Source organism: Leptonychotes weddellii, chromosome 14, assembly GCF_054177405.1.
Source record: "Leptonychotes weddellii isolate Sample4059 chromosome 14, ASM5417740v2, whole genome shotgun sequence".
In the NCBI taxonomy this organism is placed as follows: Eukaryota; Metazoa; Chordata; class Mammalia; order Carnivora; family Phocidae; genus Leptonychotes; species Leptonychotes weddellii.
The window spans coordinates 139,795-155,133 of NC_138382.1; the positions used below are offsets into that span (position 1 = coordinate 139,795).

Below are 15,339 nucleotides of genomic sequence, written 5' to 3' on the forward strand. Positions count from 1 at the left end.
CTGTGGACCGTTGAATTAGAGAAGGAAAAAGCCATGTGTGCCTATGTATATAATGGTCAGGTCCACTCAAGAGGTAAGTGAAGCCTAAGCACAAAGAGTAAGTATATGAATAACCAGACAGATCCCAAAATAATTAAATGGTCAGATGTAGGGGAATCATTAAAAAACATTAAAGCAAAGTAAACATAATTATGGACACTAAACAGAGACAATGTGAACTGCAAATATGAGGCATATTCTTTCTTTAGTTTACAAACCCACTGAGAACAATTTTTCACGTGTTGGGTAACAGGCAGTACTTTCGTTTGGTTCCATATAGCTATAAACATGGTGTTTTTTTTTGTTTTTTTAAAGTTTTTTTTTTTTTTTTTTTATTCATGAGAGACAGAGCGAGAGAGGCAGAGGGAGAAGCAGGCTCCCAAGGAGCAGGGAGCCTGATGCGGGACTCGATCCCAGGACCCTGGGACCATGACCTGAGCCGAAGGCAGTCGCTTAACCATCTGAGCCACCCAGGCGCCCCAATACTTTTATTTTTTTAAAAGATTTTATTTATTTGACAGAGACAGACACAGCGAGAGAGGGAACACAAGCAGGGGGAGCAGGAGAGGGAGAAGCAGGCTCCCAAGGAGCAGGGAGCCCGATGCGGGGCTCGATCCCAGGACCCTGAGATCATGACCTGAGCCGAAGGCAGACGCTTAACCATCTGAGCCACCCAGGCGACCTAAACATGGTGTTTTAAGCAATGTAATCTATTAGTAAAAAAAAAAAAAAAAAGCGGGGGGAGGGATTAGCACATCCAAATAGGGTTAGAGTAACCTAAAGGCATGAGAAAATATAGACAGTTATTGAGTAATAACACTGGAAAGTAAGAAGAGGAAGGCATCTAAATGGTATTTTCTAGAAGACAAAAGTTATTAGAAAGGACAGAAAGAAGTATTTGAAAAGATGAGTCACAGGGAAAGTCAAAAACCACAACAGAACATGACAAAATTTTGAAAGGGGAGCCATCTGCTTTTACATGCTGCACTGTCCCAGCTCTTCCTTCACACAACTGGCCACCCGATGGGCCCTTATATGCAGAAGTATCAGTCGCTACCTTGAGTAGTCTATACAACAGCCAAAGCCTGCTTGAGACACACAACTAACGGGGACAGCATAAAATTCGTTTCCCTGAGCCAAGCCTAATATTGGTCACAACTTATGCCGGAATTGAGACACTTGGATCAATCTGAGACACACATCCGTCCCTAAATGCCAGTTTTAACTTTCAATCTGGGTTGGTTACATATATGACAGAGGCTTACAGGACTCAGCAAATGTAACATAAAGCAGCGCAGCTCAAAGTATGTAGTTGCCAGCAGGCAGGAGAGCCTGATGGCAAGAGAAGAAAAAGACCCCTGTGGTGGTAGGGATCATCTAGACATCCTGCCACTGAACCAACCGTTAAGTCGTCTGTAGAGGAAGAATGGACCCCCACCCCAAATTTGGTTCAGATGTCAGAGTCACACCAATAAGGTATGAAAAAGTTCATTACTCAGCAATGAAACTTCCAACAGAGAGCTCCGAAGCAGGTTCAAAGTGGCTTGAGAGAGCAAGAAAAGGAGATGGATTGTTTTTTTATGGTGGTTGGGCGGTGGGGCCAGGCTGACTGCTCCTGTGCAGCTTCCCACCAGCACCATGGGAGGGAGCACCTGGCTTTCTTATCAGTTCGCCCAGATGTGGGACTGACAGCAAGGAGAGAGGGGTGAGGCTTAGAGGGTGTCAAACATCAAAAATGAAGTCAGATGTGACACCTAAAGCACAAGCCACAAAACCAAAATCAACAAGCGGAACTATATGAAACTAAAAAGCTTCTGCAAGAGTGAAAGAAACGAACAACAAAATGAAAGGAAAACATACGGAATGGAGGAAGATATTTACAAACCATGTATCTGATAAGAAGTTAATATCCAAAATATATATAAAAAAAACCTCATAGGGGCGCCTGGGTGGCTCAGTCGTTAAGCACCTGCCTTCGGCTCAGGTCATGATCCCAGGGTCCTGGGATCGAGCCCCGCATCGGGCTCCCTGCTCCGCGGGAAGCCTGCTTCTCCCTCTCCCACTCCCCCTGCTTGCGTTCCCTCTCTCACTGTGTCTCTCTCTGTCAAATATATAAATAAAATCTTTAAAAAAAAAAAAAAAAAACCTCATATAACTAAAGAGCAAAAAACCAAATAACCCAATTAAAAAATGGGCAAAGAACAAGAATTCTCTATCTAGCAAGGCTATCATTCAGAATAGAAGGAGAAATAGTTTCCTAGACAAACAAAAACTGAAGGAGTTTGTGACCATGAAACCAGCCCTGCAAGAAATATTAAAGGGGACTCCGAGTGGAAAGAAGAGACCAAAAGTGACAAAGACTAGAAAGGAACAGAGAAAATCTCCAGAAATAACAACAAAACAAGTAATAAAATGGCACTACATATCTATCAATAATCACTCTGAATGTAAGTGGACTAAACGCTCCAACCAGAAGACACAGGGTGTCAGAATGGATAAAAACAAAAACAAAAACAAAAAACAAGACCCATCCATATGTTGCTTACAAGAGACTCATTTTAGACCTAAAGACACCTGCAGATTGAAAGTGAGGGGATGGAGAACCATTTATCATGTGAATGGATGTCAAAAGAAAGCCAGAGTAATGGTACTTGTATTAGAAAAACTAGATTTTAAACCAAAGACTAGAGGGGGTGCCTGGGTGGCTCAGTCGTTAAGTGTCTGCCTTCGGCTCACATCATGATCCCAGGGTCCTGGGATCGAGCCCCGCTTCGGGCTCCCTGCTCAGCGGGAAGCCTGCTTCTCCCTCTCCCACTCCCCCTGCTTGTGTTCCCTCTCTCGCTGTGTCTCTCTCTGTCAAATAAATAAATAAAATCTTTAAAAAAAATAAATAAAATAAACCAAAGACCAATAAACCTGGGTGGCTCAGTCAGTTAACGTGTCTAACTCCTGATTTCAGCTCAAGTCATGATCTCAGGGTTTTAAGACTGAACTGTCTCTCGGGCTCACATGCTGGACATGGAGCCTGCTTAGGATTCTCTCTCTCTCTCCCTCTGCCCATCCTCACCCCGCTAAAAAATAAAATAAAATATAAACCAAAGACTGTAACAAGAGATGAAGAAGAAGGGCACTATATCATAATTAAGAGGTCTATCCATTGAGATCTAACTTGTAAATATTTATGCCCCCAACTTGGGAGCACCCAAATATATAAATCAATTAATAACAAACATAAAGAAACTCACTGATAATAATACAATAATAGTAGGGGACTTTAACACCCCACTTACATCAATGGATAGATCATCTCTGCAGAAAATAAACAAGGAAATGAATGACATACTGGACCAGATGGACTTAAGAGATATATTTAGAACATTTCATCCTGGGGCGCCTGGGTGGCTCAGTCGTTAAGCGTCTGCCTTCAGCTCAGGTCATGGTCCCAGGATCCTGGGATTGAGCCCCGCATCGGGCTCCCTGCTGTGCGGGAGGCCTGCTTCTCCCTCTCCCACTCCCCCTGCTTGTGTTCCTGCTCTCACTCTCTCTCTGTCAAATAAATAAATCTTTAAAAAAAAAAAAAAAAGCAGTAATTGTTAAAAAAAAAAAAAAAAAGAACATTTCATCCTAAAGCAGCAAAATACATTCTTTTCAAGTATATATGGGACATTCTCCAGAACAGATCACATATCAGGTTGCAAAGCAGGCTGCAAGTACAAACACTGAGATCATACCATGCGTATTTTCAGACCACAACGCTATGAAACTTGAAGTCAACCACAAGAAAAAAATTGAAAAAACCACAAATACGTGGAGGTTAAACAACATGCTACTAAACAATGAATGGGTCAATCAGGAAATCAAAGAAGAAATTGTTTTTTCCCCTTTGGGGGAGTTTATTTCCCGGTCAGAAAAGGAGAAGCAGGGTCAGGCTCCTGAACATTCTAGGCCCAGGACTAACAGGGGAGGCAAGGGGAGGGGAGGCACGGGGGAGGGCTCCAACTGTGCCCCGCTTGGTCCCACAGTTGTCCTGGCTAGGTCTGGGGAGGACCAGCTGGGGATGGTGGCACCAGGCCAGGGGGACCAGAGGACAGCACTTAGGTTGGCAATAAATACTGACAGGCCAGGCACACAACATGCTGGCAGGCCCAGGTGGAACAAGTAAGGCTTGGCTGCTGGCTTTGTCCGCCGAGGGCTGTCTGCTGGGGCCGTGGGCTCCGGCACTGCCCACTGGGACAAAAAAGGCAGAGGCGTGAGGACACCTGGCCTCCCAGATGGGAATGGAGGCACCTTACCATCAAAAAGGAATGGAAGGACTGAGTCCTGACCCGGGAGACCGGCAGGCCTTTGGATAGACAGATAGACCTGTATGACGTGCCCCGCCCCTACCACCCCCACCCCATCCCAACCCCTTACCAAAGTGCTGACCGGTCTGCCCCCCCCCCCCCGGGCGACCCTATCCATCCCTCCTGGTCCCGCCCCACAGGCCCCAGCCTCCTCGGTGGTCTCGCCTAGCTGCTTCTGGCTGCGGGGGAGGGGCGGGGGGGCAGAAGGGGGAGGGAGCCTCCAGGCCAGGCCTCCACCTCCCCTTCCGTACCCCTTTGGGTTCCCCCACCCATCCTAACCCAACCTGAGGCCCTGGCTTTTCCAAGGGAATCTCATGGGGTGCTCAGGTCCCTGTGGGCCTTTGCAGTTGCCCTGAGTCCTATTCTTTCTCTTCTGGGGTGGGGGTGGGGTGGGGTGCATGATTTGAGGCCTCTTGGGGGCCAGCCACCCTCTTGCTTTCACCTGTCACCGGTCAGTTCATCCATTGCTGTCAGTAACTGGCCAACCATGATGCCTTAACATGTGGAACGTGTGCTGTGGGGGCCGTCACTAACCTCTAACCCCCCCATGTCTGCATAAGCATGTGGCCCCTCCCCCCAGGCCCTGCTCCATCCGCAGTCCCCGTGGCCCCGGGGAGGTGTGTGGGGTGTGCTGCTGTTGCTCCCCTGCCCACCAGGGCCTGGCCAGCCCCCTCCCCCAGCCAGGGCTGTGCAGACGGCTCCAGGGGCTGGGGGAAAGCCAAATTGTCAAAGAAGAAATTTAAAAATACATGGAAACAAATGAAAATGAAAACATAACAGACCAAAACCTTTGGGATGCAGCAAAAGCAGCCCTAAAAGGGAAGTATATAGAATACAGGATCCATAGTCCTTTCAGAGGGGAGGGGGGTGGGGGGATGGGGTAGATGGGTGATGGAGGAGGGCACGTGTTGTGATGAGCACTGGGTGTTGTATGCAACTAATGAGTCACTGAACACTACATCAAAAACTAATGATGTACTATACAGTGGCTAACTGACATCAAAAAAATAAATAAATAAAATGAACAACACACACACACAAATAGAATACATGACTACCTCAAGAAGCAAGAAAAATCTCAAATAAACAAAGTAACCTTACACCTAAAGAAGCCAGAAAAAGAACAAACAAAGCCTAAAGCCGGCAGAAGAAGGGAGATAATAAAGATTAGAGCAGGGGCGCCTGCGTGGCTCAGTCGTTAAGCGTCTGCCTTCAGCTCAGGTCATGGTCCCAGGGTCCTGGGATCAAGCCCCGCATCGGGCTCCCTGCTCCACGGGAAGCCTGCTTCTCCCTCTCCCACTCCCCCTGTTTGTGCTCCCTCTCTCGCTGGGTCTCTCTCTGTCAAAATAAAATAAAATAAAATCTTTAAAAAAAAAAAGATTAGAGCAGAATTAAATGATGTAGAAACTACAAAAATAGAACAGATCAATGAAACCAAGAGCTGGTTCTCCAATAGCATGGAAATACAAACAATTTTAAGAGAATATCATGAAAAACTATATGCCAACAAATTGGACAACCTGGAAGAAATAGATAAATTCCTAGACACATATAAACTACAAAAACTGAAACAGGAAGAAATAGAAAATTTGAACAGACTGATAACCAGGAAAGAAATTGAATCAGTAGTCAAAAATCTCCCAACAGGCAAAAGTCCAGGACCAGGTAGCTTCACAGGTGAATTCTACCATTTAAAGAAGAGTTAATACCTATTCTTCCCAAACTATTCCAAAAAATAGAAAAGGAAGGAAAACTTCCAAATTCATTCTATGAGGCCAGCATTACCCTGATACCAAAACCAGACAAAGACTCCATTAAGAAGAGAACTATAGGCCAACATCCCTGATGAACATGGATGCAAAAATTCTCAATAAAACCATTCATGATAAAAACCCTCAACAAAGTAGGGATAAAGGGAACATACCTTAACATAATAAAGGCTATATATGAAGAACCCACAGCTAATAGCATCATCAGTGGGGAACAACGGAGAGCTTTTTCTCTATGGTCAGGAACAAGACAGGGATGTCCACTCTCACCACTGTTATCTAACATAGCACTGGAAGTCCTAGCCACAGCAATCAGACAACAAGAAGAAATAAAAGGCATCCATATTGGCAAGGAAGAAGTCAAATTTTCACAATTTGTAGATGACATGATACTCTACATAGAAAACCTAAAAGACTCCACCCAAAATTGCTAGAACTGATACGTGCATTTAGTAACGTCACAGGATACAAAATCAACATACAGAAATCTGTTGCATTTCTATACACCCATAATAAATCAGCAGAAAGAGAATCAAGGAATCGATCCCATTTACAATTATACCCCAAATAATAAGATACCTAGGAATAAACCTAATCAAAGAGGTAAAAGATCTGTACTCTGAAAACTATAAAACGCTGATGAAAAAATTGAAGATGACACCAAGAAATGGAAAGACATTCCATGATCATGGACTGGAAAAACAAATACTGTTAAGATGTCTATACTATACAAAACAATCTACACATTTAATGCAATCCCTATCAAAATACCAACAGCATTTTTCACAGAGCTAGAACAATCCTAAAATTTGTATGAACCTACAAAAGACCCTGAATAGCCAAAGCAATCTTGAAAAAGCAAAGCAAAGCTAAAGTCATCACAATTCTGGACTTCAAGTAATATTATAAAGCTGTAGTGATCAAGACAGTATTGTACTGGCACAGAAACAGACACACAGATCAATGGAATAGAAGAGAAAACCCAGGAATGAACCCACAAATATATGGTTAATTAATCTTTGACAAAGCAGAAAAGAATATCCAATGGAAAAAAGTCTCTTCAACAAATGGGGTTGGGTAAACTGGACAGCAACATGCAAAAGAATGAAACTGGACCACTTACACCATACATAAAAATAAATTCAAAATGGATTAAAGAGCTAAATGTGAGACAGGAAACCATAAAAATCCTACCTCTTTGACATAGGCCATAACAATTTCTTACTAGATATGTTTCTTGAGGCAAGGGAAACAAAAGCAAAATAAACTATTGGGACTTAATCAAAATGAAAAGCTTCTGCACAGTGTAGGAAACAATCAACAAAACTAAAAGGGAACCTATGGAATGGGAGAAGATATTTACAATTGACGTAACTGATAAAGGGTTAGTATCCAAAATATATAAAGAACTTATAAAACTTAACACCCAAAAACCAAATAATCCAGTGGGGAAAAAAATGGGCAGAAGACATGAATAGACATTTTTCCAAAGAAGAATTATAGATGGCTAATAGACACATGAAAATATGCTCAACATCACTCATTATCAGGGAAATACAAATCAAACCTACAATGAGATACCATACCTCACACCAGTCCGAATAGCTAAAATCAACAACACAAGGAAGAACAGGTGTTGGCGAGGATGTGGAGAAAAGGTAACCCTGTTACATTGTTGGTGGGAATGCAAAGTGGTGTAGCCATTGTGGAAAACAGTATGGAGGTTCCTCAAAATTGTGAAAATAGAACTACCCTATGATCCAGCAATTACACTACTAGGTATTTACCCAAAGGACACAAAAATGATCAACAACAGCCAAAGTATAGAAAAAGCCCAAATGTCCATCGACTGATGAATGGATAAAGAAAAAAAGAAGATATGGGGTGTATATAATGGAGTATTACTCAGCCATAAAAAGAATGAAATCTTACCATTTGCAATGACATGGATGGAGCTAGAGAGTATTATGCTAAGTGAAATAAGTCAGTCAGAGAAAGACAAATACCATATGATTTCACTCATATGTGGAATTTAAAAAACAAATGAGCCAAGGGGGAAAAAAAAGAGAGAGAGGCAAACCAAGAAACAGAGAGAACACACTGGGTGCCTGGGTGGCTCAGTTGTTTAAGCATCTGCCTTCAGCTTGGGTTGTGATCCCAGGGTCCTGGGATTGAGTCCTGCATCGGGCTCCCTGCTCAGCGGGGAGTCTCTGTCGCCTTCCACCCCTCCCCTTCCCCCTCCCCCCTGCTCATGCTCTCTCATGCATGCCCCCCCCCTCAAATAAATAAAATCTTAAAAAAACAAAACAAAACAAAAAACTGTAGAGAACACACTGATGGTTACCAGAAGGGAGGTGGGTGAGGGGACAGGGAAATAGGTGCTGGTGATTAAGGAGTGCTCCTGTGGTGAGCACCAGGTGTTGTATGTAAATGTTGAATCAATATATTGAAACTACTAAGACACTATGTGTTAACTATTGGAATTTAAATACAAACTTAAAAAAAATAAATATTATCTAAATCAGAAAATAAATGGGCAAAGGACCTGAATGGATATTCTCCAAAGTAGATACATGAAAGGCTGACTGGTGTATGAAAAGATGCTCAATCATCATCAGAGGAATGTGAATCAAAACCACAAAGAGACATCACCTCATGCCTGTTAGAAATTTCCATCATCAAAAAGACAAGAGATAGCAAATGCTGGCATGGATGTGGAGAAAAGGGAATCCTCGTGTACCTTTGGTGGGACTGTAAACTGGAGTAGCCACTATGGAAAACAGTATAGAGGATCATCAAAATTAAAAACAGAACTACCATATGATCCAGCAATTCTGGGAATATATCCAAAGCAAACAAAAACACTAATTCGAAAAGATATCTGCAACTCCAGTCATTGTAGTAATATTTATAATAGTCAAGACATGCAAACAACCTAAGTGTCCATCAGTGAATGAATGGATAAAGTTGTAGTGTATATATACAATGGAATATTATTTAGCCATAAAAAAAATGAGGAAATCCTACCATTTGCAACAACATGGATGGGACCTTGAAAGCATAATTCTAAGTGAGATAAGTCAGAGAAAGACAAATACTACATAATCTCACATGTGGAATCTAAAAAAAAAACCAAAAAAACCAAATTCATAGAAGAGGAGATCAGACTTGTGGTTACCAGAGGCAGAGGGTCGGGGAGAGGAACCAGAAGAAGGTGGTCAAAAGACACAAACTTCCAGCTGTAAGTATTGGAATGTGAAGCACAGCATGGTGACTAGAGCTAACACTGCTGTACAGTATATAGAAAAGTTGTTAAGAGAGTAGATCCTGAGTTCTCATCACAAAGAAAAACAATTTTCCCTTTCTTTTTTTTTTTTTATCGTATCCATATGAGAAGATGGATTTTATCTGAACCTATGGTGGTAATCATTTCACAGTATATACATATCAAACCATCATGTTGTATGCCTTAAATTTATATAGTGATATATGTCAGTTATTTCTCAATAAAACTGGGAAGAGTAATAAAGTCAGAATCTATTACAAGATACATGATGAGATGTTCAAAATATTTTATTAGAGAAGCACAAATTAAAGTAGTAATTAGAAATTACAATCCATTGGATTGACCAAATTATTAGAAATTATTAGAAATAGGGGCAGGGCTGTAGAGAAACTGATGTCTTTGTACACTTGGGATTGTAGAAAATAATGTGGTCATACTTCATCAAACAGAATATTATAACCTAATGATAAGATGATCCCATTACTCTTCCCAAAGAAATTCTCATTCCCAAAGAATAGTTCATGAAGAAATTTACTGAACTATTAATTGTAGTAGTGGGAAGCTGGACAAGTAAAATGTGGTATATATCCACAGTATGGAATGCTATGCATCAGTAGAAGCAATGAACTTTTCTAGAAAACCACATTGCAACATGAACCAATTTAGTGCTAATAGAAAAAAATAAGAACCTGAATAGGACATATAGCACCATGCCATTTCTACAAATTAAAAATACCAACAATTTAAATTTTACAAATACCCTATAAATTCAAGGACAGATAGCAAACATATCAACTACATTAGAGCAGTTAACTCTAAGGATAAAAATAAATATGAGGAGTGAGAATTAAAAGAGAGATCTAAAAAAATAAAATTGGGGCGAAGGGTAAACATATTGATAATGATATTAATTAACAACTAAGGAATATAATTAACTCAATTTCCTGTAAACAAAGTACAAAAACTTTTTGTAAAATGTCAAAATAAGTAAATTAGTTAGAAAGATCAAGTCAGTGTTGTGTTACACTAGCCAAGTAAAAAGAAAATGTCAGGAAACATAACTACTTCTGTCATATACAGCAAAAAGCTGTCCCCCAAATGTAGTGATGGTACCCTCAAAGTTGACGGTTGGAGGAAAGGCATGGGACATAATAAAGGAAGGCCATCTCTAAATGACAATTCTGAAGCACTAAGGGGAAAGAGAGAAAATGAAAAGAAACCCTCAAGAAAGTGTCCCACAGTAATTTTTTAAAAAGGTAAATCAATGAGTTTCTGAATGTGTAAGAAAAGGATTTAAGACCTTGATGTGATGGAGATAAAAAGAATAAAAATGTTAGAGAAAGGGAGAAAAACCATAAAGCAGGATCCTAGATCCAAAGTACCAGTAATCATAGCACATTCCCACCTAGAAAGTCAAGCAAAGACAAAGATTCTAAAGATTTATTTATTTATTTATTTGAGAGAGCGAGAAAGAGAGAGTGTACATGAGAAGGGGGAGGGTCAGAGGGAGAGGCAGACTCCCCGCTGAGCAGGGAGCCCGATGTGGGACTCAATCCCGGGACTCCAGGATCATGAACTGAGCCGAAGGCAGTTGCTTAACCAACTGAGCCACCCAGGTGCCCCTGAGCCACCCAGGCGCCCCAAGCAAAGACAAAGATTCTGATACGGGAAGAGGCCTTAAGTGGAGATGGCTTTCAGATGTCCAAGGGGACTATACCAACTCCACCCATGCAGTTCCAGAAGTGCAGAGTATTACAGAAGTGCCATTCACAGCTGCCAGCCTCTGCCAGTACAACTCCAGGTCACTCATGCTGTCTCCCATGCCCTTGTTCTCTACTCACCGAGACAGCTGTGGCTTGAGATTTCACCATCCAGCAGACATGGCTCTTCTTGCTCCAAACTGAAGATGACTTCTGCTTTGGGAACTTGACACCCTATTAACAGGAAATGATAGAAGACTTGGTTTCAGAGGCCATTCAATGAAGCATTCCATTTACTTTCCAGAAAAGTTCATGCAGAGAGAAGTATATTCATTATACCCCAAAGGGATAATTAATAACATAGAACAAAATAAGGACAAAACTAGTATACACTTCAGATGTCCTGCAGTCTTTAGAACTCCCACATACCTCAGAAATCCCACAGATTTCAAAAATTCCACTGAGAATGAAAATATACTCCAACAGGTACAGCCTTACCCCCAGTGGAGCTGTACTTACCCACTGAGATCAAGTTGAAATAGTTTTCCAGCATTACATCTCTGTACAGGCTTTTCTGGGCAAGGTCCAGTTGTTGCCACTCCTCCCTGCTGAAGTCTACTGTTACATCCTTGAATGACACTGATCCCTGAAAAACACATTCTTATTCAATGTGAAGGATGAGGATCAAAGAATGGGAACAAGATATTCAGGAACTTACTTTTAATAATTTTTAATATGCTACAACATATAAGGTTCTCACTAAATACCAATATCTTATATTATTATTTTGAAGGAAAAAATAAATCTTATTAAAAATATCATGCCATTCTTTCTATGCTACTGATGATATTCTGAGTAGTTTCGGTCTTGTTTTTATTGGTGTACTAGTTTCAAAGAAATAAGCTGATTAAGTCATAAAACTGTAAACATACGATTTGTGCATTCTTTTCTATGCCATGTTATTAACACTTCATGTAAGAAATAAACTATATTCTGCCATTCATTTTGCACTTACCAGTCCACTGAATAAGTCCATTCTTTCTTTTAAAAAGAGGATTAAAAAAAGGCTTTTTTACCCCCCAAAACAGTGTGGTGCTAGCATAAAGAGAGACATACAGGTCAATGGAATGTAACTGAGAATCCAGAAATAAACCCTCATGTTTATAGTCAATTAATATTCAACACAGGTGTCAAAACAACTTAAAATGGAAAAAAAAGTTTTTCAACAAATAGTGCTGGGACAAGTAGATATCCACAGGTAAAGGGATGAAGTTGAACCCCTACTTCACACCATATAAAAAAATTAGCTCAAAGTGGATCAAAGGCCCAATGTTCTTATATTTAGCCAAATTTACATTTAACTAAAAGGTAAATCTTTGTGACACTGGATTTGGCAATGATTCCTTAGACATAAAATCAAAAGCACAAGCAACTAAAGAAAAAAAATAGATAAACTGGACTTAATTAATTGTGCTTAGAAGGATATCATCAAAAAAGTGAAAAGATGGGAAGCCTGGGTGGCTCAGTTGGTTAAGCGTCTGTCTTTAGCTCAGGTCATGATCAAGTCCCACATTGGGCTCCTTGCTCAGTGAGGAGCCAGCTTCTCCCTCTGCTCACTGCCCCCCCTGCTTATGCGCTCTTGCTCTCTCTCTGACAAATAAATAAATAAAATCTTTAAAAAAAAAAAGTGAAAAGACAACCCAAAAACTGGGATAAAATTTTTGCAAATTATATGTCCAATAAGGGACTTGTATCTAGACTACATAAAGAACTCTTATAACTCGGGCGCATGGATGGCTCAGTCGTTAAGCGTCTGCCTTCGGCTCAGGTCATGATCCCGGGGTCCTGGGATTGAGCCCCGCACTGGGCTCCCTGCTTGGTGGGAAGCCTGCTTCTCCCTCTCCCACTCCCCCCTGCTTGTGTTTCCTCTCTCGCTGTGTCTCTCTCTGTCAAATAAATAAATAAGATCTTAAAAAAAAAAAAACTCTTATAACTGAATAAAAAATAATAATCCAATTAAAATGGGTAAAGGATCTGAATATACATTTCTAAGATAAACAAATGACCAAAAAAAAAAAAGATAAACAAATGGCCAAAAGCACATGAAAAGATCCTCAATATCTTTAGTCATAAGGTCACATAGAAAATACCCCTTCAGGCGCCTGGGTGGCTCAGTCAGTTGGGCGTCTGCCTTCGGCTCATGATCCCAGAGTCCCAGGATCGAGTCCTGCATCGGGCTCCCTGCTCAGAGGGGAGTCTGCTTCTCTCTCTGCCCTTCACCCTGCTCGTGCTCTCTCTCAAATAAATAAATAAAATCTTTAAAAAGAAAAGAAAATACCCCTTGAAAATTCACTGAGATGACTATAATAAAACAGATGCCCAATATTATTTATCAGGGAAATATGCCCACTAGGATGGCTTCAATAAAAAAGATAATAATAAACATTAGTGAGGAAGTGGAAAAATTGGAATCCTCATGTGGTGATGGTGAAAATGTTACAGCCACTTTGTGAAACAGTGGCAATTCCTCAAAAAGTTAAACATAGAGTTACAATATGACCCAAGAGGTCCACTTCTAGGTATATACCCAAAAGAAATGAAAACATTTGTCCACATAAAAATTGCACATGAATGTTTATAGTAGCATTATTCCTAATATTCAAAAATAGAAACAACCTAAATGTCTGTGAACTAATAATGGTTTAAAAAATGTGCTATATCCATACAATACGTTATTCAGCCATAAAAAGGAATAAAGTACTGATACATGCTACAATGTGGATGAATCTTGAAAACATTATGCTAAGTAAAAGAAGTCAGTCACAGAAGGCCAGATATTGAATGATTCCATTAATATAAAATGTTCAGAACAGGAGAACTTATATTGTTACAGAAAGAAGATAACCAATTGCCTAGGGCTAGGAGGAATGGAAGGATTAGGGGGTGACAGCAAAAAGGTGTAAGTTTGGAGGGAGAGGGTTAAAGAAAATGTTCTAAAACTGATATTGGTTACACAACTCTGTGAATATACTAAAAACCAATGAATGTATACTTTATTTATTTTTTAATTTTATTATGTTGAATATATACTTTAAATGCATGAAATATATGGTGTAGAAAGGACTCTTTTTTTAAAAATATTTTATTTATTTGACAGAGAGAGACACAGTGAGAGAGGGAACACAAGCAGGGGGAGTGCGAGAGGGAGAAGCAGGGTTCCCGCGGAGCAAGGAGCCTGATGCGGGGCTCGATCCCAGGACCCTGGGATCATGGCCTGAGCTGAAGGCAGATGCTTCACGACTGAGCCACCCAGGTGCCCCAAAAAGGACTCTTTTGAGGCACTGACATTTCCAGATGGGATATAATAGCTTGTGGCAGTCCAGTGTTTCTTCCAAGAATAACTATAAATGCCAATATGAAATACTGAAATCATCTGTTTCAAAGTACAGGAAAGTTGTTAAGGGTTAAGACTCTGGAGAGAACATTGAAGATTTAAGCTGATGTATGTAGCTACTTTTACACTGGAAGTATTTACCAATTCTAAGTGTTGGCAAAGGTAGAATCCAGCTTTGAACCAGTAGAAGGCTATAGCTGGATGACAGAGAAACCAGGACTCAAACACACAGCCAGTTTTCCCATCAGAACATCTGCGAAATTCTAGGGCTATATGGGCAAAAGACTAAAAACTTAACCAGATAGGGTATGAAAAAGCAAAGCAAGGGGCACCTGGGTGGCTCAGTTGGTTAAGCGATTGCCTTTGGCTCAGGTCATGATCCTGGAGTCCTGGGATCGAGTCCCACATCGGGCTCCCTGCTCAGCGGGGAGTCTGCTTCTCCCTCTGACTCTCCCCACTCTCATGCTCTCTCTATCTCAATCTCTCTCTCAAATAAATAAATAAAATCTTAAAAAAAAAGAAAAAGAAAAGCAAAATTTCAGTAGTCTGGGAAGAAAACAGAGTTGGGCATCTACCAGGAGGAGGGTCCACAGAGGACAAACTGGGCTCTCAGCAGAAAATCCTGGATGGCCAGGGTGAACCAGAGGTTGATTAAGTCTTAGGGCTTCAACTCAGCCTTGATCAAACACTGTGCCTGACTGCATAAAGGTGCAAAGGGAGAGATGAATCCTCTGTTGAGAAAGATACCATCACCCAGATCCTCTACAATGCTTCATATACTGTCTCTCTCTCTCTCTCTCTCTCTCTC

At 41.0% G+C, this 15,339-nt stretch overlaps 1 protein-coding gene across 3 annotated transcripts in view; it reads right to left on the bottom strand.

Moving 5' to 3' along the window:
- Window positions 1-15,339, bottom strand: part of ZNF484 (zinc finger protein 484) — a 38,027-nt gene that overhangs the window by 14,503 nt on the left and 8,185 nt on the right. For all 3 annotated transcript variants that reach the window (XM_081802682.1, XM_081802681.1, XM_081802683.1), the window contains 2 exons: window positions 11,657-11,783; window positions 11,279-11,371 (listed from right to left, as the gene is read on the bottom strand). In XM_081802682.1, the coding sequence (XP_081658808.1) occupies window positions 11,279-11,371; window positions 11,657-11,690 (127 nt within the window). In that variant the 5' untranslated portion in view covers window positions 11,691-11,783. The remainder of the gene's footprint in view (window positions 1-11,278; window positions 11,372-11,656; window positions 11,784-15,339) is intronic.